The sequence below is a fragment of the Suncus etruscus genome, chromosome 5, assembly GCF_024139225.1.
Source record: "Suncus etruscus isolate mSunEtr1 chromosome 5, mSunEtr1.pri.cur, whole genome shotgun sequence".
NCBI lineage: Eukaryota > Metazoa > Chordata > Mammalia > Eulipotyphla > Soricidae > Suncus > Suncus etruscus.
The window spans coordinates 48,900,957-48,925,933 of NC_064852.1; the positions used below are offsets into that span (position 1 = coordinate 48,900,957).

Here is a 24,977-nt window from a genome sequence, read left to right on the forward strand (position 1 = left end):
AATATTTATATGTTCTTCTTTAAACGCTGAACTTTATCTTAGGAAAGTCAAGTTGCTGCAGGAAAATTTTTCAAAAGTTATGATCAAAGCCTTGTCAGGTCAGAAAAATAGTTTTTCATGGGTTCATATGACACCTTGACAACTTGGTAACAGCAACAACTTGCTTTCAAGGCAAGGTTCCCTGTATTGCTATCTAATGGTAAGATAAAACCTGAAGACACTCCATGTCACCCTGACTTCAACATTGGATCTGTACAAGAACTAGAATCTCTAACTGCAGAAACCTGACTGTGACAACCATGATTAAGAACTTTTATTGGGACCACAAGGAAAGATTTTGGGGTTAGATTAGTACACCCAGAGCTTTAGTGGGTCTTATTGCATGATGCTTCATGGGTAGGGAACCCTGTTTTTAGGCCAAAGGTTTATCTTTTCTATTTTCCTCATTTTTCTTGCTGTTACTATGCAAAAAACAATACAAAACAAACAAACAAAAAAAATCCTGCACCACACACACTTTTTTCTTATATTTTCTTTTATTTTTTTATTTCTTATTTTAAATAGGGATTCCCACCGTTTTCATAGAACCTAGGGACACGGATTACTTTGTTTTTACCAAATATTTCTGCATTTTTCTATAAAACTAAGAAGAAAGGAACAAAGAAAGGTTGGGGACCTGGATCCAACAGATCTCAGGTGCGTTGGTGGAAAAAAAAAGGGGGCAGAACTAAATATCCAAGCCAAAGTCAACGACAATAGAATCAAGAGACCTAAACTTTAACAATCTAAACTTAAAAGGGGCCTGTTAACATGGCAGGTCAGGGGGCAAAGGGTGGTGATATAGAATTCATTCTGGAATCATTGGTGGAGAGAGGTCGACACTGGTGGTAGGAATGGCCCTGACCCATTGTATATCTGAAATTCAACTATGGAGGACTCTGTAGATCACAATTGTTTCCATAAAATAAAAGTAAAAAAAATAAAATAAGAAAAGAAAACTACTATGTTGAAGAGAGAAAAAAGGAAGGAGGACAATTTCAGGACATAGCAAATGGTGTCAGAGAGCAAAGTAGAAAAGGAAAGGATACTACTACTCATGAATGAGATCTGGAAAATGAAGAGTTGAGCAAGAGTTCTAAAGATTACTGTCGCCATTTATTTAATCCCTACGGGGGAAATGGTGGTAGTGGTAAGTAGGATCATGTTTGATTTGGGTTTCAGTCATAAAAAGTACACCCCCCTCTTCACCAGTTCAACCTTCCAACCACCAATCCCCCTATCTTTTCTCCTACCTGTCTGGTTGGTAGAATTAAATTGGATAATAAATTAAGAGAAAATAAGCAGGAAAATGGTGAGGATGTGCAGAAAAATAATTTTAATGACCAATAATAGACTACAATAAAAATGTAGTTATGCCTCAAACAAAAATACTGTTCAATTTCAATTTAAAATAAATATACAATCAAAATACAGTTTTTCATTAAAAAATTTTTTGCGAAAAAAAATAAAAGTTTTGCAAGTTTTCATTTCTTTGTTTTTTGGGCCACACCTGCGGATGCTCAGGGGTTACACCTGGCTCTGCACTTGGAATCACTCCTAGAGGAATTGGGGGACCAAATGGAGTGCTGGAGATTGAACTACTAGTCACCCTCATGCAAAGCAAGTGTCTTACCCACTGTATTACAGCTCTGGCCTCATCATTAAAATATTTTTAAGAAGATAAACTTTCTCCACAGAGTACATACACATGAACTATGTTGATATCCCTCACATAAAATGTTTAAAAAATAACACTCACACTATTCATTTTTCATGAATGTCATCAAACAAGCTTCTCAACAAAAAGAAAACAATTGACATTACCTGAAATTTTTTCAAGGATGTTTCTATAAATGGAGAGACAGTAACTTGATGGCGATCCTGATTTAGATAAAGAAAATGATTTTTCTTTTTCAAAATCCTATCAGCAACTAGAAATAAATTTTAAAAGAAATTAGTAAATAAACTTTTTAAACAAAAGCTAAAACTGTTCTTAAGCTCTTACAATATCTCAGTAAATAGTAAATAGAAGTGGTTTTTTTAAATTATGTATTGTCTTCTACAATTGTGTTAATATTTATTCAGTTGATATTTAACGTTTTCAACATCCACCACCATCACTGTGCCCAAAACCATCCATCACTGCCATTACATGATATCTGGTCCATTCTTCCCTTCCTTTCCTAGCCAGGGAACCATATCCACCTTAATCTCACCCCACAATCCCTTTAGTAAACTCAGTTCTGTAGTCAGAGTCATAGATTATGTTTTCCAGAAAGAGCTGGTTAGATAGAACAGGTGTCCAATCAACTTCTCACTAAAGACACCTATAATAATGTTCTAATACGTTTATCCAGAGAAACAGGTGCATAATGCATTTGGAAGCCAGAGACTCCCAATACAGTGCTCACTATTAATACGTTTTAGTGTCTTAATTTTATTATGTCCAAAATAACTCTTCAACTTCTTTGTCCACAGTAGTTCTTAGAGATATAAGTTGGCTGCCCTAGTTCTGCATGTCAGTGCTTTATCATATTAAACTCCAAACATAGTGCTGATTATGACAATTCCTTGAAAAAAATACTTTAATTTATCCATTTAATTTTGACTACATCTATTATGATCTAATGCTTATGTCCATAAAGACCACTGAAATAGGCAACTGCACACCAAAGACTTTTATTACAGGCCCCATTTTTTTTGCAATTATTTTTTCAATTCAAGATACATTTCTATTTTATAATAATGCTCATACTGTCAGTTTCCTTTCAGGAAAGGAACCTGAATGCACAAGACACAGTAGACGATACTACATGGGGTAAACTCCTCTTATAGTGCTCACAACCATACGGCTTAGTATTCCAGACATGAAATTATGCTTATCCTAAAATATTTCATGTACAATCTAACTCTGAAAGCTTTATTTAGCAAAGTTTATCCCCACCATTGATGAAGTGCCTAGAAATTGCATATGCCAATCAAGGGAGGTCTTAATGCTGCTCTGGTACCAACTTGCCCCAGGGTAGGTTCATATGATGTCCTGATGACAAGAAAACAACAACAATTTGATCTAAAGGCAGGTTGCCATACCTTGCCACCTAACGATGAGATGAAATCAGAAGACACTTTGTGACATTCCGGTTTTGTCTAAGGAGCTGTGCAAAAACCAAGCTCTCTAATTACAGAAGACTGACTGCAGCTAAACAGAACTTTTCCTGGAACCTTAAAGAAAGACCTTGGGGTTGGACAACTAACATACCCAGAGCCTGTAATAGGTCTTATGACAGCATGCTTCATGAGTAGAGACAACCTATATCTCTTAGGCCAAAGGAATTTTCTTTCCAACATTTATTGCACCTATACAAAAAAAACTTGACACATCTACCCCCCCTTTTAAAAATTATATTCATATCTTCTAGATAGGGGCTCCTACATATTTATAGAACCTTAAAACATAAATAATTCTGTTCTGCAATATATTTCTACAGCTTCCTATAAATTGAGAAAAGAAAAAAAGGGACCCAGGGGTCAAGAGGTTTCAGATGCATTGAGTAGAAAAACAATGGTCAGAACTAAATACCCAAGCCAAAATCATTGATGATAGAATCAAGAGACCCAAACTATAAAAGCTAAACTCAAAGTGATTCTGTTACACTAGTCAACCAGGAGGATAAGGGTGGAGGTATGGGATGCATGCAGCGAACAGTTGTGGAGGGAGGTCAACACTGGTAGTAGCAATGGCCCAAATTCACTATCATTATATACCTGAAATACAACTGTGAAAGACTTGTAATTCACAATGGTCTCAATAAAAAAAAAAATTGTTTCGGTTTCTGGGTCACACCCGGCAGCGCCCAGGGTTTACTCTTGGCTCTACACTCAGAAATCACTCCTGGCAGACTTGGTGAACCATATGATTTGAACCACTTCCTTCAGCAAGCAAGGTAAATGCCCTGCCTCCATGCTATCTCTCTGGCCCCTCAATAAAAAAAAAATTTAAAAAGATTTTGTTAGATGATACTAAATCCTATGATAATTATCTCTCTCAATATCAATGACTAAATGCACCTGTTATAAGACACCGAGTGGCAAAATGGATCAGAAAGCTGAATCCAATGCATTGCTGCCTACAAGAAACACTTCTGAACAATCAAAATAAGCATAGACTCAAACTCAAAGGTTGGAGGAAAATCATCCAAGCAAACAACACCTTTGAAAAAGCTGGAGTGGCCATGTTAGTATCAGATAAAACAAACTTTAGACTCAAAAAAGTTATAAGGGACAAAGAGGGTCATTTTGTACTAATCAAAGAATATGTACAACAAGAAGAAATCATACTCCTAAACATATATGCACCCAATAATGGACCTGCAAAATATTTAATACAACTCTTAACAAACCTAAAAAAAGATATCAATAATAGTGGGAGATCTCAACCTGACACCTCTTGATAGGTCAACCAGGTTGAAATCTAACAAGAATATATTAGCTCTGAAAAGAGGAATGAAAGAAAGTGAACTTATATATATATATATATATATATATATATATATATATATATATATATATAAGTGAACTTATATATATATAGGGCAGTCCATCCCCTGAAAACTGGATACACATTCTCCAATGACATAGGTCATTCTCCATAATAGACCACAGCTGGCCCATAAAACATATCTCCATAAAGTCAATAGAATATAAATTGTACAAACTACCTTCACTGACCACAAGGAACTGAAATTAGATGTGAACTACAAAGAAACACAGAAGAAAAACTTTAACACCTGGAAACAAAACAGTTCACTACTGAACAACTAGTGAGTCACAAATGAAATAAAAAAAAATCAAAACATTCCTGAAAACAAATGACAATGAAGACACAAATTGTCAGAATTTATGAGACACAACAAAAGCAGTAATAAAAGGAAAATTTATAGCCTTGCAGGCACACATCAGAAAGAAAGAAGGGGCCTATATAAAAAGCTTAATTACACAGCTTTTAGAACTAGAAAATGTCCAACAAAAGGAACCAAAAATATGTAGATAGAAGGAAATAACGAAGCTTAGATCAGAAGTCAATTAAATGGAAAAACCAAAAAACAATTTGAGGGGCCGGGCAGTGGCGCTAGAGGTAAGGTGCCTGCCTTGCCTGCGCTAGCCTTGGACGGACTGCAGTTCGATCTCCCGGTGTCCTATATGGTCCCCCAAGCCAGGAGCGACTTCTGAGCACATAGCCAGGAGTAACCCCTGAGCAGTACCGGGTGTGGCCCAAAAATCAAAAAAAAAAAAAATTGAAAGATCAACAAAAGCAAAAGTTGGTTCTTTGAAAAAATAAACAAGATCAATAAACCACTAGCAAAACTCACAAAGAAATGGAGAGAGAGAGAAAGAGAGAGAGAGAGAGAGAGAGAGAGAGAGAGAAGTCTAATAAAATGGGTTAGGAATGAAAAGGGGGGATCACCACAGATACTGCAGAGATTCAAAGAGTACTCAGAAACTATTTTGAGTAACTCTATGCCACAAAACATGAAAATCTGAAGGAAATGGATAAATTCTTGGACTCATAATCTTCCACGGTTAAACCAGAATGATCTAGCATATCTAAACAGACCCCTTACTACTGAGGAAATTAAAATGGTCATCAAGAATCTTCCCAAAAACATAAGCTCAGATCCAGATGAATTCACTAACAAATTCTTTCAAACCTTTCAAGTGGAACTTCTACCAATCTATCATCAGGCTCTTTCATGAAATTGAAGAATCAGAAACACTCCCAAACAATTTTTATGAAGCTAGCATCACCTTGATACCAAAACCAGACAGAGACACTGCAAAAAAAAAAAAGAAAAAAGAAAAAAGAAAAGAAAAGAAAACTACAGACCAACATCCTTGATGAACACGGATGCAAAAATCCTCAACAAAATTATGGCAAATAGGATCCAATGCATCTTCAAGAAGGTCATTCACCACAACCAAGTAGGTTTCATCCCAGGAATGCAAGGATGGTTTAACATACATAAATCAGTCAACATAATACACCATATCAACAAAAAGAAAAATGAAGACCATATGATTATATCAATAGATAGAGAGCATTTGATAAGGTCCAATACACATTTTTTATAAAACTCTCATCAAGATGGAAATAGAAGGAACTTTCCTCAATAGAGTAGAAGCAATCTACCACAAGCCAATGGCAAATATTATTCTCAATACAGATAAACTAAAAGCCTTTCCTCTAAAATCCAGTACAAGACAAGCCTGCCCTCTCTCACCACTCCTATTCAACATAGTGCTGGAAGTTCTTGCCATAGCAATTATGCAAGAAAAAGATATAAAGGGCACCCAGATAGGAAGAAGTCAAGCTCTCACTGTTTGCAGATTATATGATACTATATTTAGAAAACCCTAAAGACTCTACCAAAAAACTTCTAGAAACAATAGATTCATATAGCAAAGTGGCAGGATACAAAATTAGCAAGCAAAAATCAATGGCTTTTTGATGTGCCAATAATGATAGAGAAGAAATGGATATCAAAAAAAACCAATACCATTTACATTAGTGCCACACAAATTCAATTATCTTAGAGTCAACTTAACTAAAGATGTGAAGGACTTATACAAAGAAAACTACAAAATCCATCTTCAAGAAATAAAAGAGGAAACGTAGAAATGGAGGCATATACCCTGCTCATGGATTGGGAGGATTAACATCATTAAAATGGCAATACTTCCCAAGGCACTGTACAGATTTAATGCAATCTCTCTAAGGATACCCATAACATTCTTCAAAGAAGTGGATCAAACACTTCTGAAATTCATCTGTAACAATAAATACCTAAGAATAGCTAGAGCATGTGTGTATGTAAATATTTTGGGGATGTTTATGTTACTGACCCTACCCTGATCCGGTGATTGTGCCCTACCCTAGGGTGTGACCTGGCATTCTGCCCCACCCTAGGGTGGTACCTGATTCTGCTTCCACCTTTGGGTGGTATCTGATCCCACCATTGGGTGGTACCTGATTCTGGGGGATAAAAACAAGGGTCTGTGGAAGGCAAGGGGTGGTTGGCTGGAACTGAGGCTGAGACCTTGGACTTCAGTCTTGTCCACTGAATAAAGCTAATATTTCCACAAGCCTGACAGTCTGCGAGCTGTTTACCCGACGTTTCACCTCAGAACCGCCGGCTGGAGAGGGTGGCAGACACGTGCTCCGAGCTGGAGGGGAAAGACTTCATCCTCCATCCCTCCATCAGGAGCTGACTTGCAACAGAGCAACGCTTGGGAAAAGGAATATGGGAGGCATCACTTTTCCCAATTTTAAATTGTATTACAGGAGCTGGAGAGATGGCATGGAGGTAGTGCGTTTGCCTTGCATGCAGAAGAACGATGGTTGGAATCCTATCATCCCATATGGTTCCCTGAGTCTGCTAGGAGTGATTTCTGAGTGTAAAGCCAGGAGTAACCCCTGAGTGCTGCCAGGTGTGACCCAAAAAACAAACAAACAAAAAAAAAACACAAAAAAAAACAAATTGTATTACAAAGCAATATTCATTTAAACAGCAAGGTATTGGAATAAAGTCAGACCCTTAGATCAGTGGAATAGACTGGGGTATTCAGAGAATGCTCCCCAGATATACAATCAACTAATCGTTGAAAATGAGTCAAGAAATGCAAAATGGAGCAAGGAAAACCTCTTCAACAAGTGGTGTTGGGACAATTGGTCAGCCACTTGCAAAAAAACAAACAAACTCAGACCTTCAGCTAACACCATGCACCAAGGTCAAATGCAAATGTATTAAAGACCTTGATATCAGATCTGAAACCATAAGGTATATAGAATAACATGAAGGTAAAACACTCCAGGACATTGAAACTAAAGGCATCTTTAAGGAGGAAACAGCACTCTCCAAGCAAGTTGAAGCAGAGATACACAAATGTGATTATATTAAGCTGAGAAGCTTCTGCACCTCAAAGGAAATAATGCCTAGGATACAAAAGCCACCTACAGAATGGGAGAAGCTATTCACCCAATTCCCATCAGATAAAAGGCTAATAACTAAGATATACAAGGTACTGATAGAACTTAACAACAACAAAACATATAACCCCATCAAAAAATGGGAAGAAGTGAACAAATACTTTCTCAAAGAGAAAATACAAATAGCCAAAAGACACATGAAAAAATGTTCCACATCACTAATCATCAGGGAGATGCAAATCAAAACAACTATGAGGTACCATATCACATCACAGAGACTGGCACACATCACAAAGAACAAGAACAATCAGTGCTGGCAGGGATGTGGGGAGAAAGGAACTCTCATTCAATGCTAGTGGGAATGCCATCTAGTCCAGCCCTTGCAGAAAAACAATATGGAGATTCTTCCAAAAACTGAATATTGAGCTTTCATATGATCCAGCTATACCACTCCTAGAGATATAATCTAGGAACACAAAAATACAATACAAAACCCCCTTCCTCACACCTATATTCATCGCAGCACTTTTTACAATAGCCAGACTCTGCAAACAACCAAGATACCCTTCAGCAGATGAATGGCTAAAGAAACTGTGGTACATATACACAATGGAATATTATGCAGACATCAGGAGAGATGAAGTCATGACATTTTCCTATACATGGATGTACATGGAATCTATTATGCTGAGTGAAATTAGTTAGAGGGAGAGAGAGAAACACAGAATAGTCTCACTCAACTATGGGTTTTTAAAAAAATTAAAGGCATTGAAATAATTCCCAGAGATGAGGGCCAGAAGGACTGGCTCAAGATATGAAGCTCACCACAAAGAGTGGTGAGTGCAGTTAGAGAAATAACTACACTGAGAACTATCATAACAGTGTCAGTGAGTGAGGGATGTAGAAAGCCTGTCTCAAATACAGGTGGGGGTGTGGAGGGAAGAGATGGGGGCATTGGTGATGAGAAGATTGCACAATGGATGGGGGTGTTCTTGTTATGACTGAAATCCAACTACAATTATGTTTATAATCATGGTGTTCAAATAAAGAGATTATTAAAAAAATTTAAGAATGGCACTTAAGGGGCACTTAAGAGATAGCATAGATGTAAGGCGTTTGCCTTGCATGCAAAGGGACGGTGGTTTGAATCCTGGCATCCCATATGGTCCCCCGAGCTTCCCAGGAGTGATTTCTGAGCACAGAGCCAGGAGGAACCCCTGAGCACTGCTGGGTGTGACCCAAAAACAAAAACAAAAAACAAAAACAAAAAAAAAAGAATGGCAGTTATGGCAAGCAGTAAGCACTCCATACTAGGAAGAAGACTCTCAGACTAAAAAAAATAATAATTTTTTTCATTTACCATTGTATGTTCTTTTTTCCTTTATATTCCACACATGTGTGTGATCATTTGATATTATCCTTTTCATTCTGGTTTATTTTGCTTATACCACCCTCTAGTTTCACTCTAGTATAGCAAAAGGCAAGATTTTTACTTCTTTTATAGTTGAATAGAATTCCATTGTGCACAGACACCAAGATTTCTTTATGCATACATTTGCTGAATAATTAATTTTTTTTTTGGTTTTTGGGTCACATCTGGCGGTGCTCAAGGGTTACTCCTGGCTGTCTGCTCAGAAATAGCTCCTGGCAGGCACAGGGGACCATATGGGACACCCGGATTTGAACCAACCACCTTTGGTCCTGGATCGGCTGCTTGCAAGGCTAACACCACCGTGCTATCTCTCCAGGCCCCTAAATAATTAATTTTTAAGACCTGATATAGTCTATAATTAACAGAAAGTTTCTCCACCAGAAGAGAAAGTTAATGCCAATATTGCAAAATTGGTAGCAGAAATAGTCCTTTAAAATTTTGTAAATCCAATCAGTTTTTTTCCCACCTTCTCAATTACCCACCCTTTCAAGAGCCCACCTTGAAATGGCATTATACAATAGTTAAGAGTAAAAGCTGGGGCCTGAATGATAGCACAGAGGTAAGGCGGTTTTGCCTTATACTCAGCTGACCCAGGATGGAACTGGGTTTGATTTCGTCAACCCATATGGTCCCCAGAACCAGTTGTGATTTCTGAGTGCAGAGCCAGAAGTAACCCCTGAGAGCCTCCAAGTGTGGCAAAAATTAATTAAAGTTAATTAATTAATTATTTTGGGTTTTTGGGCCACAACCTGCAACACGCAGGGGTTACTCCTGGCTCTAGGCTCAGAAATTGCCCCTGGCAGGTACAGGGGACCATATGGGATGCCGGGATTCGATCCACCATCCTTCTGCATGAAAGGCAAATGCCTTACCTCCATGCTATCTCTCCTGCCCCAAATTAATTATTTAAAAAAAAAAAAAGAGTAAAAGCTCTTGCTGGTGAGAATATGCAGGACTTAGAACCCTGGTACATTGATAGGAAGCATATAAAATGATGCAGCCACTGTGGAAAGCAACAAGTCAGTTCTTCATTAACTATAGTATTATATCATCCAGAAATTCTATTTCTAGTTATAACTACAAAAGAATTAAAAGTAGAAACTGAAAGACTTACCACACCTCAGTGAGAGCATTTGACAGAGTGAAAAATGGAAATAAAGCAATGCCCGTCAACAAATTATTAGATAAACAAAATATGGAATATATATACAATATATAATATATATAATATAACCTTAAAAAGGAATACATTTTGTGTTTTGTTTGTTTATTTATTTGGGGCTACATTCAAAGTGATTCAAGGGATCACTCTTGTGCTCTGGGGACAATATGCATGATGGGGATAAACATATGCAAGGCAAGTACTTTACACACTGTACTATTTCTCTGACCCTCAGTTGATGATTTTAATAATATGTTTGAGTTGGGTTTCTATTACAAATTCAAATCCAGGAAATGCCTAAAAACATATGAATAAAAGTGGCTATAAAATATGCTATCTATAAATTATAAGAATCTATACCTCTGTAATATGATTTGGTAAAAGTCCATTTCTAACAAAAAGAGAACAACACCTCATTGTAGTGTTTAGTTGTCTTGATTGTTTTCCCCAGAATCAAGATCTTGCTTCCTACAAGACTCTTATTAGTCATACAGATGAAATGGAAGAGATGGTTTGATTATGTATATACAAGCACAAACACATTTTAAAATGCTTTGTCACTGACCAATTGTGTGAATTTGGATATGTTATTTCTCCTTCCTCTACCTCAGTTTCCTAATCAGGAAAGCAAGTACAGCACCTATCGCCAAAGGTAATGTTCTATGGATCAGAGAAGATAGATGTAGAGCACACCATGTTTGTACATGACAAAAACAATCTAAGATATTTTTGTCATTCTCACTAGCATTCATAGAAATTATTTTCTGAAGACCAATTTATAAGATTACTCAAATTAGAATGGTAATAATTCATGAATAAAACAAGGCAGGAGAAATTATTTAAAGGTCAAAGGTCTTATCTTGCAATTGACCCTATATGGTTCCCCAGAATTGCCAGGAGTGATACCTCAGATCCAGGAGTAAGGCTTGACTGAGCACCAGTGAGTGTGATACCAAATATTCCTTCCCCCCCATTTAAAAAAAATGTAGAAAAGAATACTTTCAGAAATGCAGAAACATAATTTAAATGATAAAGCATTTCTTTAACTTTCTAAATGTCATAGTACCTCCACTTTCCACAAATGTGATGACAGCACTTCCAGACTCCTTATCATATTCCACATGTTTCACCTCTCCACCGCCATTTTGGGACTTATAAAAGGTTAGTTCTAGCTTGTCTCTCATGAGATTTTCAGGCAGTACATCAGGAATTCCAGTGATATTGATCTTCATCTTAGAAACTTCCACATGAAACTGAAAATTTTGTTCACATTTAGAAATATAAAGAAAGAAAAGGCTTTGTTATACAAAATTCTATTCTTTTGTTTTTGTTTGGGGGCCACACCCAGAGATGCACAGTGATTACTCCTGGCTGTGCTTATATGTGCTTATATGGGGTACTGAGGATCAAACTTGGTTCTGTTTAGTACAAAGCAAGTGCCCTGCATGTTGTATTAAATTTCTGGCCCATTAACAGAATTCTTAAAAACTTTCACCACCATATTACCTGGAATCTGACTCCTGAGTTTAATGGAACAGAGTTGGCCGTCACTTCCACAGTTACATCATCGATAGTCACTTGATGTTTCCCTATTCTAATCACATTCTGGGCAACTGAAAAAAAAGTTGAAATATTAATTTCTAAATATTTAGTTCTTATACTTTAAGTTTATGAACAAATTGTTCTGAATATTCATAACTTTCCCACTATCTTTTATCTCTGTCTTAGATAAAAATATATCAATTTATAGAATATATATATATAAATGTACATTAAATATTTACATACAATTGAGCTAAACCCCCAGACCCTAATATATTCTAATTTTTGAGGACTTAATTTTAAATATTTTTCTTGGGATCTTTAAAAACTAATGGCTTTGCTGTAATGTAGGATGTAATAATGTCAAAACATGTTGCAAAACTTAAAATGTAGAAATTCACAGAAAATTTTAGTTTTATGTTTTAAGAGATAATCTAATAATACTTTGGAAATTTATAATTGTTTTAGAATAACTACATATTCTCTTTCCACTTCTTAATAAGTTACCACATAATTCCCCTTGTACCATAGCACAGCCAGAAATTTCTTCCACATTAAGTAAGCTAAGAAAACTTTTGAAAATTAGTGTCATTCTGACAATTACTATTATTTACACCATTACTATGCTTTTTTGTTTATTTTCTGGGGAAACACCCAGGGGTGTATTCAGGGATTACTTTCAGCTCAGTACTTAGCATCTGAGGGTCAATGTCAGGGTTGCTTGGGGACTATGCACTGCCAAGGATTGAAACTGGGCCTCCTACTTTTAATTTGTTCAGCCCATTGAGATATCTCTTGGGGCCCAGTCATCACTTCTCTTTAATATGTAATAAGCACCAGAGGAAAAAATATTCACTTTTGTCTTTGGATTCCCCAAAATTAGATATTAAAAACCACACAGACATGATTATGAATAGGGAGGGAGTTGCAGAACCATACTTAATGAGAAATTATACTTTTGTTCTAATGCTCTTGAGACCATTAGTAGTTGACAGCCTTGTTCTACCAAATCACAGAGCTATCACATCTAATTTCTCCATGCATTATCCTACAAATAATAAAGTAACATTTTAACTCCAAACAGCAACTATATGTCAATTTAAAATGCATATATCTAGGTTTATCTGATAAAGGGCTAATATTAAAAATATATAAAGCACTGGTTATTTTTTTCTTAACAAGTAAGAAACTAAGAAACCTATCCAAAAATGGGGGCAAGAGAAAAACAGAAACTTCCTCAAAGAAAAAATACGAATGGCTAGTAAATATATGAATATATTTATTATTTATATATGGTATATATTATCTATTGTATATATAATATGTTATATATAGTAAATATATTATACATTTATATATTTGTAAATATATAAATATAAAAATAAAAATATTGTCTGCATCACTCATCATTAGGGAAATGCATATCAAAACAATGAGATATAACCTGACACCACTAAAACTGACTCTTATCACAAAGGAAAAATAAATTAATGTTTGTGTGGATATGGGGAAATAGGAAACCTCATTCACTGCTGACGCGAATGTTGACTGATCTGGCCTTTTGGAAAATAGCATGGATATGTCCCAAAATGCTAAGACTCAAGCTTTTCTATAACCCAACAATTCCTCTTTTTGGTATTATCCCCAAGGGCCCAAATATTCTGTTGAGAAGACATCCGTACTTCTATATTCATTGCAGTACTATTTACAATAGCTAAAATCTGGAAACAATCCAATGTCCAAGAATTGATGATTAGATAAGAAACCTTGATATATAAACATAATGAAAAACTACTCAACTATAAGAAAAAATGAAATCCTGCAATTTTCCTCCACATGGATGAATCTTGAAAGTATTAAGCTGAGTTTTGTCAGAAGGAGAGGGATAAACACAGAATTATCTCTTATATGTGGGATACAAAAAATCATAGTAGGGGGATAACAAATATTCAAAGGCAACAGAAATTAAGAATTAATCTTTAGTAGAAACTTACCACAGGGCAGGATTCTGAGACAGGGGAAAGACTGGAACAACATACACTCTAGTGAAAGATGTGGTGCTAAATATTTTGTGTATGAAACCCTACAGATAAAAGTTACTTAAACCAAGGTGTCTAACATAAAAAAAATTAATGCATATGGATGAGTGTTTATTTCTAAGTGAGTGCCAGGAGAGTTTTAATCACTTCTATTATTACTATTTGTAACTGCTTAAAACTTATTATGAAGATGGGTGATGCCTCTTCTGATTTTATAAGCCTCCCATGGCAACCAGAGAACACACCACAGCTGGAGGAAGAGAGAAAGGGGGTGAAAAGACAGGGCGTTGTCATGTGGGAATTCAGATTAATTCTATCACTTTATGACTTAAAACTTGAATTATGACTTCCTTTGTGTTGTTTATGACAACAGGCAACAATAACAGAAAAGCTCAGTGAATTAATACTCAGATGGTTTGCCTTCCCTCTCACTCCCTGACATCTGGATCTTTGATGCAGCTGAATGACCACTTCGTGATTCAAAATTTGTGTGACTCTAACAAAAGCCAACTTCTCTTGAAATTTGTCAAACCCAAAATTATTCCAAGAGAGCAAGCCCCCAGAGCTAGGCCAATGACAATGACATGACATTGACATGGCTATGTCAATGGCAATGGATATGTCCATGGCTATGGACATGACATTGACAGAGCTATTTCAAAAGAAAATTATTCCCAGGTAACTCTGATATAGGAACCCTGACTTTCAAATTCCCTCTTCACCTTCCTGTTACATTCCAATTACCGCTTCCTGTTTGGTTTTGCTTGGGGTAGTGGTGGAGAACACACCCACCAGTGTTATCACTCAGCACAGAGCTAAGGAAGCATTCCTGCTCCAGCCCTTTCACTATCTCCCAACTCAACATGGCTTTTGATATCCTCAACAACTCCAGATGTTGGGTGGACCTTTGGGGTGATGAACAGTATATCAAACAATCACCTGATTCAATGCCTTTCTTTTTTAACATGATATTCAGAATATTGTGAGAGCAGCTATCAGAAAATATGAGTTATCAACAATTCCCAGTAACAGAGAACTGGTAGGGCAAGTGAAGAATAGCTGGTTACACTCCAAAACTTGACAATATGAGAGCAAAGATTAGTTGGCCTGACACAGAGAAATGTTGCAGAAAAATAATGGCATTCAGTATTTGAATCACAGAGCTGCAACTTGTAAACTATGTAGTTTACAAGGTCAAGTCAGTTTTGGTTTTATTTTGGTTTTATTTTAGTTATTTTTAATCTGAAAATATGTCACTGCTAACAAATACAATAAAAGCAATTATTTTAGTGTTTAATATGTGCCAGACACTATGTTAAGTATTTTATCAACAATTCTGAGTAGGAGTGATAGCACATCAGGTAGAATACTTGCCTTACACACAGCCTGACATCCTACATGGTCCCCTAAGCAGAGTCAGAAGTGATTTCTGAGTGCAGAACCAAGAGTAAATCCTGAGCATTGACTGGTGTGGTCAATAAAAGCCAAAGGGGAAAAATAAAGTATTTTATCGACAATTCTTTTTTTTTTTTTTTTTTGGATCAACAATTCTTATGGACTGCTCAGTGTAATTCCTAGAGTCAGGTAATCCATAAAGATCTAAAATAATAGATTCCTTTGCAAATAACACTTCTAGGTATGGGCTACCGGCATAGGGTAAAATATGAAGCATTATGAGAGCACACACGATACGTGTATGGAGAACAGTGTTCTGATCATTTCTTCATATTTTACCCTTCACCGATCCGTGCAATCCCACTTCCCTGAAACGGATTCATTTGAAATCCTCTGGTGCTGCAGGACAGAAGCAGCCTGCAGCAATGGGCCCTTTCCACTTACTGGTCACATGCTCTTAGACAAATCACTTAAATATCCAGGCATCTCTTTTTTTTTTTTTTTTTTTGGCCATAAAGTACAAACAGCAACTCTTGTGCTTGTTTTCTAGAATCATGTGAGTCTAAAATGAGATAATATGTTAGAACTTTGAGAACTGTGTAAATCTTGAATTCCTTTACAGATTATTACTAATACAATCATTTGGAGGCCGCCTGTGGTGTAGAAAGATAAGTGGGCTTGAGATCTATGTCCTGCACGAGTAATACTATGCAACCAATTAACATTTCTCCCTTTTTAAATGAGGCTAACCATGGCTCTCAGGTTGTCACAGAGAGGAGATACAATGATAGATATGAAAATAAAATGGAAAGCAATAGTCCAATAGCTATAAAACTCTGAAAATCCAAGTGCTCTCCAGAGTTAAGAGAGACACACTGTCAACATTAGCCATACCTTCTTCTTTTTCAAAGGTGATAAGAGCTTGTCCTTTTTGTAGCTCATAAGAGATTTGAGAATTCACTTGAAATGCGCAGGAGACATTTAAAAACCTTCCAGTATCTTCAGGATTCTCTACAGATGTGAATTTTAGTTTAAAGTCAGGAATATCCTCTTTAATCTAATTTAAACAGAAATGTCCAATATAATCAAAACAAGAAATAACTTAAGTTTTTTTCCAATGTCATTTAATTACCCAATTATTCACTCTCCAATGATGTTAAAGACCCACAGAATTTAGAGTATGATTTTATTTATTATCTACTTAGTACCGTTTTTGTGCAGGTAAGCACTCAGTCATGTAATCAAATGTTACTCCCTTACTATTACTTCATTTAATTCTAATGTCTTGCCTTTTCTATCAATGTTTATACTGGACAATAAAGCATGACATTTGATTTTAGAGATTACATCATTCCTATTAGTCTTTAAATCATTAGGGCAATCACACAAGGGCATCACAGTCAATATGTTTACTTTCATAGAATTGGGTGTTGTCTGTGTTTATTAAAATAGCAGCCCCATATAATTTTATCCAAAATGAAGGATTCCTTAATATGATTTAAAATTCATTATAATAAATTTCTCTATTCCCCAACTTTTTTTTTGGGGGGGGGTCACACCCAGCAGTGCTCAGGGCTCCACCCTCAGAAATTGCTTCTGGCAGGCACGCGGACCATATGGGATGCCAGGATTTGAACCAATGACCTTCTGCATGAAAGGCAAATGCCTTACCTCCATGCTGTCTTTCCAGCCCCTATTCCCCAACTTTTAAAACAAGATCACAATTTAGGATTATAAAAAAATTCTGAAAGGATAAAAGTATCAGCACAATTTTTGTTTTATTTTATTTTGGGGGCCACACCCAGTAATGCTCAGGAATCACCCTGACTCCGCTGAACTCAGAAATTATTCTTGGAAGAAATCGGGGATTCACATGGGATATTGGGGGATTGAACCTAAGTCTCCTGCATGTGAGGCAAGTGCCCTACCTACTCAACTATAACTCTGGCCTCCCCTGTATCTTTTGAAAACAATCTGTCTCAAGTTATTGCCAACTGTGGTTTTTCTAATTGATGGAGGATTTCTGTAAATTCCTAACTATCCAAGCTTTATTGGCTACATCATTCTAGAATGAATGGAAAGTTTAAATTGGAGGAGCTATTTGTAGGCACCTAACAAGGAGTCAAATGACAAATTCTTGAGTATTCTCATTAAAAAAAAAAAAAGGATGCCTAGAATGGAGAGATGCTAAGCAGGTAGAGTGCTGGCCCTATACATGCAGCCCACTGAGTTTGATTCCTGGCACCACAAATGGTCATCAGAGTCCCATCAGGGATGATTCCTAAGTATAAAATACAAAAACAATGCTGATCAGCTTTCCTGCTTTCCTAAAGCTCCCCCAGTGAGTATATCCAAATTTCAGAGGTTTTCCTTCATCAGCTCACCTCTGTGCTGTCCTGTATAGTGTTCAGGTGAAGAAATTATTGCTATCTATTCTCCAAGGATTCTAGTTATAATTGGATCAGCTGGATTAACTGATTGTTAAAAACCCTTTGAAGTATAAGTCTAAATAACTCGGGATCTTTTTTAAGAAACATTCAAGAGTCTTCTCTTAAGTTTCAAAAATATATTAAATTATATTTTGTGATAGTCAAAATCCTAACCCCTGTTTCAAAAGAAAATTTTAAGAACAATGCTTTAAGTATTTAAACAGTGTAAAGAAAAAGAAAATTGGGTCTTTGGTGCAACAATCAAAAGCAGAGCTCATACATACATATAAGGTATGTGCTTTATCATTGAGCTACATCTTCAGCACAGTATTTTTAATAATGTGAGTTGTTATGAAGAAACAAAGAGTGAATGTCAATTTCAAGAATATTATTTCAAATACAAAGAAAATTAATAGATAACTTAGATAATTAAGATATATACCCAATTTTGGGGGGAGTCATACCAGAGGCATTCAGGGGTTACTCCTGGCTCTGCGCTCAGAAATCTCTCCTGGCAGACTCGGGGGAACATATGGGATGCCAGGGATTGAACCCGAGACCATCCTTGGTCGGAAGCGTGCAAGGCAAAGGCCCTATCACCATGCTATCACTCCAGCACCAAACTCAATTTTATTTTGAATTTGTAGAACTCATTGATATGGGGGGAGAAATTTGGGCAACACCTAGGGTGCTTAAGGTTTAATCCTGTCTCAGTGATCAGGGATCACTCCGGACAGTACTCAGAGAACCATTTGTGCTTACATGGGTTGAATCAGCCAAGGAAATTGCCATATACCCTGAAACTATCTCTCTAGTGTTCACTGAAATTGTTATAGCTCCTTAGTGAGGAAAGAAATAAAATAACTTAGTGAGACATTTAATAATTTGATCCAAAGGTGTTTAATATGGATCATATTAGCTGCATTATTACAAGTATACAGCAAGATGAAATTCTACTGATTTAAATTTTACAATAAAATAAAATTTTACAATAAAATAAAATTTTACAATAAAATAAAATTTTACAATAAAATAAAATTTAACAAACATTTTTACAAGTTTTATACTTATAAACACAAATGACCCGTGACAGATCAATAATCAGAAGAACATGACCAGTATTCAAAAAATTGTCTTGACATGGCAACAATTGACATGAGAACTGGTCTTCAGTAGGAAACTTGCCACTGGAGGGTGGGTGGGTGGAACAAAAGGACAAATAAGGAAACACTAAGGCAATGGTATAGGGAAGGGCTTACTCTGGAGGAGGAGATAGCACTGAAGGATGGTAAAGTGATATGCAGAATACCCAATCAATAACCAAATTGTTAACCACTGCTTTAAAAAAAAAAAAGGCTCCTACAGACACAAGTAAGTGTGTGTGTGTGTGTGTGTGTGTGTGTGTGTGTGTGTGTGTGTGTGTGTGTGTGTGTTAGGGTGAGGGTGAGGGTGAGGGTGAGGGTGAGGGTGAAGGTGAGGGTGAGGGTGAGGGTGGGGAGGCTAAAGAGTGAGAGGAAAACTAAGGATCCTCGTGGAAAGTAGAGGACACTGGTGAAGGGATTTGTTTTGGAATACTGTATGCCTGAAATTTATTTATGAATAACTGTTCCATTCACAGTGACTCAAAATAGTTAAAATCTCTTTGGGATACCTGTCAGTTCATACTTGGCCAACCCTGGTTGACCAGCACACTAATTACTAAAATTTAAAATTCTACTTCCTGCTTTATTTAAATATGGAAATAGATGATTTGTCCACTTTTGTCATTTTGGCTAAACATTTTTTGTAATTTTCATCCTTGTGTTTGCTTATAGTTGCAGTAAACTCATTCTCATGGCTGTGTAGTTTTCCAATTTATGAACACACTCAGTTATTAATTTATTCTACTATGGGGGAGACATCTGAATGGTTTTCAATTTGGGGCTTACTAACAATGTGGCAAAGATAATCATAACACTTTATTTTATTTTGTGTTTTGGACCATACCCAGTTATGCTCGAGCTTATTCCTGGGTTTCCCCTCAGGGATCACTCCTGGTGGTCCTGGATGTGGAGGAACATAACTAGTGGAGGGGTTAAAACCTTGATCGGCCTTGGGGCCAAAGAGATAGCACAGCTGCGTTTGCCTTGCAAGCACCCTATCCAGGACCTAAGGTAGTTGGATCGAATCCCGATGTCCCATATGCTCCCCACCCCCCCACCCCCCCACCCCCCCCCCCTGCCAGGAGCTATTTCTGAGCAGATAGCCTGAAATAACCCCTGAGCACACCGGGGTGTAGCCCAAAAAAACAAAAAACAAAAAAACCTTGATCAGCCACATACAAAAGAAGTACCCTTCTCACTTACTATCTTTCTGACCCTTATCATAATCATTTAAAGGTGAATTCTACAAACCCAAGTCTCTTGAAATGATTAAATTAAACTAAATCTGAAAAAAAAAATAGGTATTGTCAAAAATGTGATACATAAAATAGACGGTACCTGGGAACTTCTATCAGCCTCTTGTAGCTCAGCTTCCAGTTTTTGGATCTCCTCCTTGAACTGATCATTTTCCTTCACAATTTTATCAATTAATCCCTAAAAATATATCAGAGTACCAAAACATTAAACAATCCTTACACATTTTCTTAAATGAATTAGAGAAACTAAATTTTTTTCATTCTGAACAAGGCAAGACAAAACACAGTCTCAAAATAAATATGGTTATGTGAATGGTACACTTGTTGAAGTTTTACATCGTTTGTTGATTTTTTTTAAACACTACCAAATAAGATTCTCCTTGCACAAACATGGAAATACTCTAAACCAAAGTTAAGTAAAATTTTATGGTGGAAAAAAGATTGAGTTCTAGATCCTAAGTCTTCATTGTCCTTACTGTGGATCCTCCCTTTTCTATTGGGTCTGAGCTGAGATTCTAGGCTAAATTCAAAGGAGAAGCTGACATTACAAGCTTTGTAACATAACAGAAATATTATTCTTCTTACAAGGTTTGAAAAGTGAAAGTAAACATCAACATCCTTTCTAATTCAAGTTAACTTTGGACTAAGATATAAAATTATAAAACTGTTGCAAAAATTAAAATTAACTTTTATTTATATTCAGTAATGTTTCCTATTTACCTTGTCTTGTCCATCTTTCATAAGTTCTTTATCTGGCTTTAGTTCTTGAATAACTTGGTTTTTGTCACTGTTAACAGCTGCCATGATTTCTTAACTGTAACAAAAAAAATAAATATTTTAAAAATAATATACCCACACAATTCAAAGAGAAAATCTTTTTTTCTACTAGTCTTTTTCTTTTTAATTTTATTTTACTGAAACAATTGTGATCTACAAAGTCCTTCATAGTGAATTTCAGAAATACAGAGAGTCAGGGCCCTTTCCAACACCAGTGTCAACTTCCCACCACCAATGCATCCAGAGTGCATCCTATCCCACCACACTTTGCCCCCTGGCCTGCCAGTATAACAGGCCCCTTAGAGTTTAAATTGTTAAAATTTAAGTCCCTTGATTCTATTATCATTGACTTCAGCTTGAATATTTAGTTGTGTCCTTATTTGAAAAATAACATCTTTTACCCTTTTGTTAAAGAAGCATTTCTTCTTTCCTGTCATGACAGTTTTTATTATCATGTGGTTTATATCTAAACTAAATCTATATTCCAAATATCTCTAATACTTGTATAAAAGGATTCTAAAACTTTTGCTTTTCAGAACATTAATAAAATAATTGTTCTTAGTATTCCCTCAATGTTCTGATCTCATTAATAACATAATGTTTTATTTCAAAAGACTCAATTTAGGGGGTTGGAGCAAGAGTACAGCAAAGAGGATGTTTGCCTTGCACATGACCAACCTGGGTTTGATCCCCAGCACACTGTCAGGAGTGATTCCTGAGCAAAGAGGCAGAAATAAGCTCTGAATACTGCTGAATGTAACCCCAAGTACCACCCCCCAAAAAAGATTACTAGTTTAGTCTCAGAGTGGTTTTTCCTCAAAGGTTTTGATTTGAATATTCAGTTCTCTCAAATTTACTCCTACAATGCAGGTGCAAATAAATATAAGATTCCAAATTACTTTTTTTTTTCAACTGGGGAAAATGGCACACCTGATGGTTTGGGTGGGGGCTTCTTCTTGACTCTCTGCTTGAGGGAGTCACTCCTTCAGTGCTTATGGGACTATGCAATGTCAGAGATTAAATCCAGGTGTTCTGTATGCTTTGCATGTGCTCAGCCCTGTCTGCTGGCCCTCGAGCCCATCCAAACTTTTTTTGTTTCAATATTTTCATAAAATATAGCTGCTATAGATACCTTGAAATATAATCTGTATTTAACTTTACTTCAAAATTATAATTAAACTCACTAGTAGGTCTTATGGCATAACATATTGATATATATTACTATATCAAAATTGTATTTGATTCTGCTGTTACTTAAATAAAATTGGTTTCCTTTATAATTGTATGTATCTTGTTTTATAAATTTTAAAACTGGCCATGTTCAAACCAGGCCAGCTCCATAGACTTACTCTTTTCTCAAACAAGATGTAAACATAGCTGTGAAAGATTCTAAGTACACTGGCCCATTCAGCAGAAAACTGACCATCTAGGGAGGAGAGGGTGAGCAAAGTCCTCGCCCTACCAAAGCCACACTTGCTGCCTTAATCACCTTGAATAACTGTTTCCCCAATGGCCCTGCCTCATATCTGACCCCTGTGATTCCCTTTGAGGACAACAATCTGACCATACTTCAGGTGTGCCTGTTTGGGGGCTGATATCACTAAAGCTTTTTAGAGTGAGTATAGGCACCTTCCCCCTGTATCTTCTTCTAGGAATCCTAGCAGCTATAACCATGCCCACAAATGCTGTCATCATGTTCGAACACTTCCAGCTCCATAGACTCATGCTTATCTCTAATGAAAAATAAACCAAGCCTTGAAATATTATGGCTACATTGGCCCATGCAGCAGAAACCTTACCATCTCTGTAGGAGATGGTGGGCCAAACCACTGCCCTGTCGAAATGAGTGTGGGCACCCTCTCCCCATATTTTTCTTCTTCCAGGAGACCTGCCAGCTGAGTACATGCCCCTAAAAATCATAGTATCCATCAAAAAAAAATAAAAACAAAAACCAAGGGGCTGGAGAGATAGCATGGAGGTAAAGCGTTTGCCTTTATGCAGAAGGTCATTGGTTTAAATCCCGGCATCCCATATGGTCCCCAGAGCCTGCCAGGAATGATTTCTGAGCGTGGAGCCAGAAGTAACCCCTGAGCGCTGCCGGGTGTGACCCCTCCCAAAAAAATCATAGTATCCATAACAGTGATTTGAATTTCTGAACAACTTCATTTGTTTAATGCTGTCATTCCTAAAGGAACACCTCAATTTAACAGAATGAATAACTAACAAGATCTTACTAAACCTTCTGCCATTATATTAATGACTTCATTGGAGATACAATAATTTTCACACATGTGCTTGCTACTACATTTTTTCTTTCTTTTTCTCTTTTTTCTTCTCTTCCATTTTGTTTCTTTTTTTTAATTGTTTTCAATAACTTTGCTTTCACTTATCTGGAAACAAATGTATTATAATCAACTATCTCAGCTAGGTGATTCATTTTCTTTAAGTAAGAAAAAAAACTTAAATAAATAAATTTTAAAACTACTTTTAAAAGAAAAACCCAGACTTTACCAGGCTAGCAAGAAATCCATGACACAAAAAAGATGAGAATGTTTGTTCATAAATAAATTTACTGAGAGAAGTCCCAGATCAAAAGCAATGCAGAAAATATCACAACAGTTTTCATGTTTTTAGATATATATTAATAACTTGTCTGTAATAGAATCTTCTTGGATTCCAATAGGCTAAATTTTTATTATTTCTATAGTATAAGAAGGAAAGGTATTGATTCTTCTTTAAAGTAAAACAAATGGGGCAGACATATAGTTCAATCGACTGAAGTACTACATGGTCTCCTGATTACCTTTGGGACTGACACACTCCCCACCCCATTCACCAGAACACCGAGTTAGGAATAGCCCTTGAGCACAGCTGGGTGTGGCCCAAGCAAAAAATGAATAAGTAAAAGTAAAGCAGAAGACTGAGAGGAAGCTTAAGATGTAGTAACACATGTCTATGCATAATGTTCTGAGTTCCATTCTTCACCTATACTCCCCAAACATGGTTAAGAGTTAGTTAGTACTGGTAACTCCTGAACACTGCCCATTTGGTGCTAGTGAGATCTGCATTGCATGTTCAACATGAATATCACCAGGGAAAGCCCCTAGAACTTCTCCCAACAATAATTAGTAAGAAAGACTAAAAATTTTAAATGTAAGACTAAATTAGTTTTGTCTTACATTTACTATGAACATTGTTTAATGCATAACTTTGTTCATTTAGTTGTTTTGAGACTACATCTGATCATAGTCAGGATCTACTACCAGTGCTATGCTTAGAGGACCATGAAAACCAAATCAGCCTCCAGCAGCAAAACATGAATTTAATCTGTTAAGCATTTTAGTATGCAATTACATAATTGTATATGTGGGAGGAGATGAGAATTGGTTCTTTCTAAACTACCACCTTGAACCAGAACTTTAGGAGAGAGAAAAATGTAAAAAAATATAGATATTATAGGCATGTTGTACATGCATATGTAAACAATTACTTAATAGCTATCTGTCTATTCCCAAAATTTACTCACTGCTATTATCTAGAAGATTATTCAACCTTTTACACCTGCAGCCCAGCATGTGCCCTACATATTGGTTCATGTAATGTGTAGTTTATAACCAATACAACAGACTACTGATTTTCAATGTTTTTGCATCTGCAAAATGGCAACAGTCCATGGACCAATGGTTGAAAACCACAGAACTGGAACCCATCTTCTTAAGTAGATGGAATTGCGTAACTTTTAATGGCTTATATACACTAAACACTACACACACACACACA

General features: G+C 36.4%; 1 protein-coding gene across 1 annotated transcript in view; it reads right to left on the reverse strand.

Moving 5' to 3' along the window:
- NMI (N-myc and STAT interactor) overlaps positions 1–24,977 on the reverse strand; it is a 36,642-nt gene that overhangs the window by 296 nt on the left and 11,369 nt on the right. Inside the window, exons 2-7 of the mRNA XM_049773015.1 lie at positions 21,141–21,234; positions 20,503–20,598; positions 16,488–16,650; positions 12,124–12,230; positions 11,684–11,870; positions 1,864–1,970 (exon numbers count right to left, since the gene is read on the reverse strand). Of these exons, the coding sequence (XP_049628972.1) occupies positions 1,864–1,970; positions 11,684–11,870; positions 12,124–12,230; positions 16,488–16,650; positions 20,503–20,598; positions 21,141–21,224 (744 nt within the window). The 5' untranslated portion in view covers positions 21,225–21,234. The remainder of the gene's footprint in view (positions 1–1,863; positions 1,971–11,683; positions 11,871–12,123; positions 12,231–16,487; positions 16,651–20,502; positions 20,599–21,140; positions 21,235–24,977) is intronic.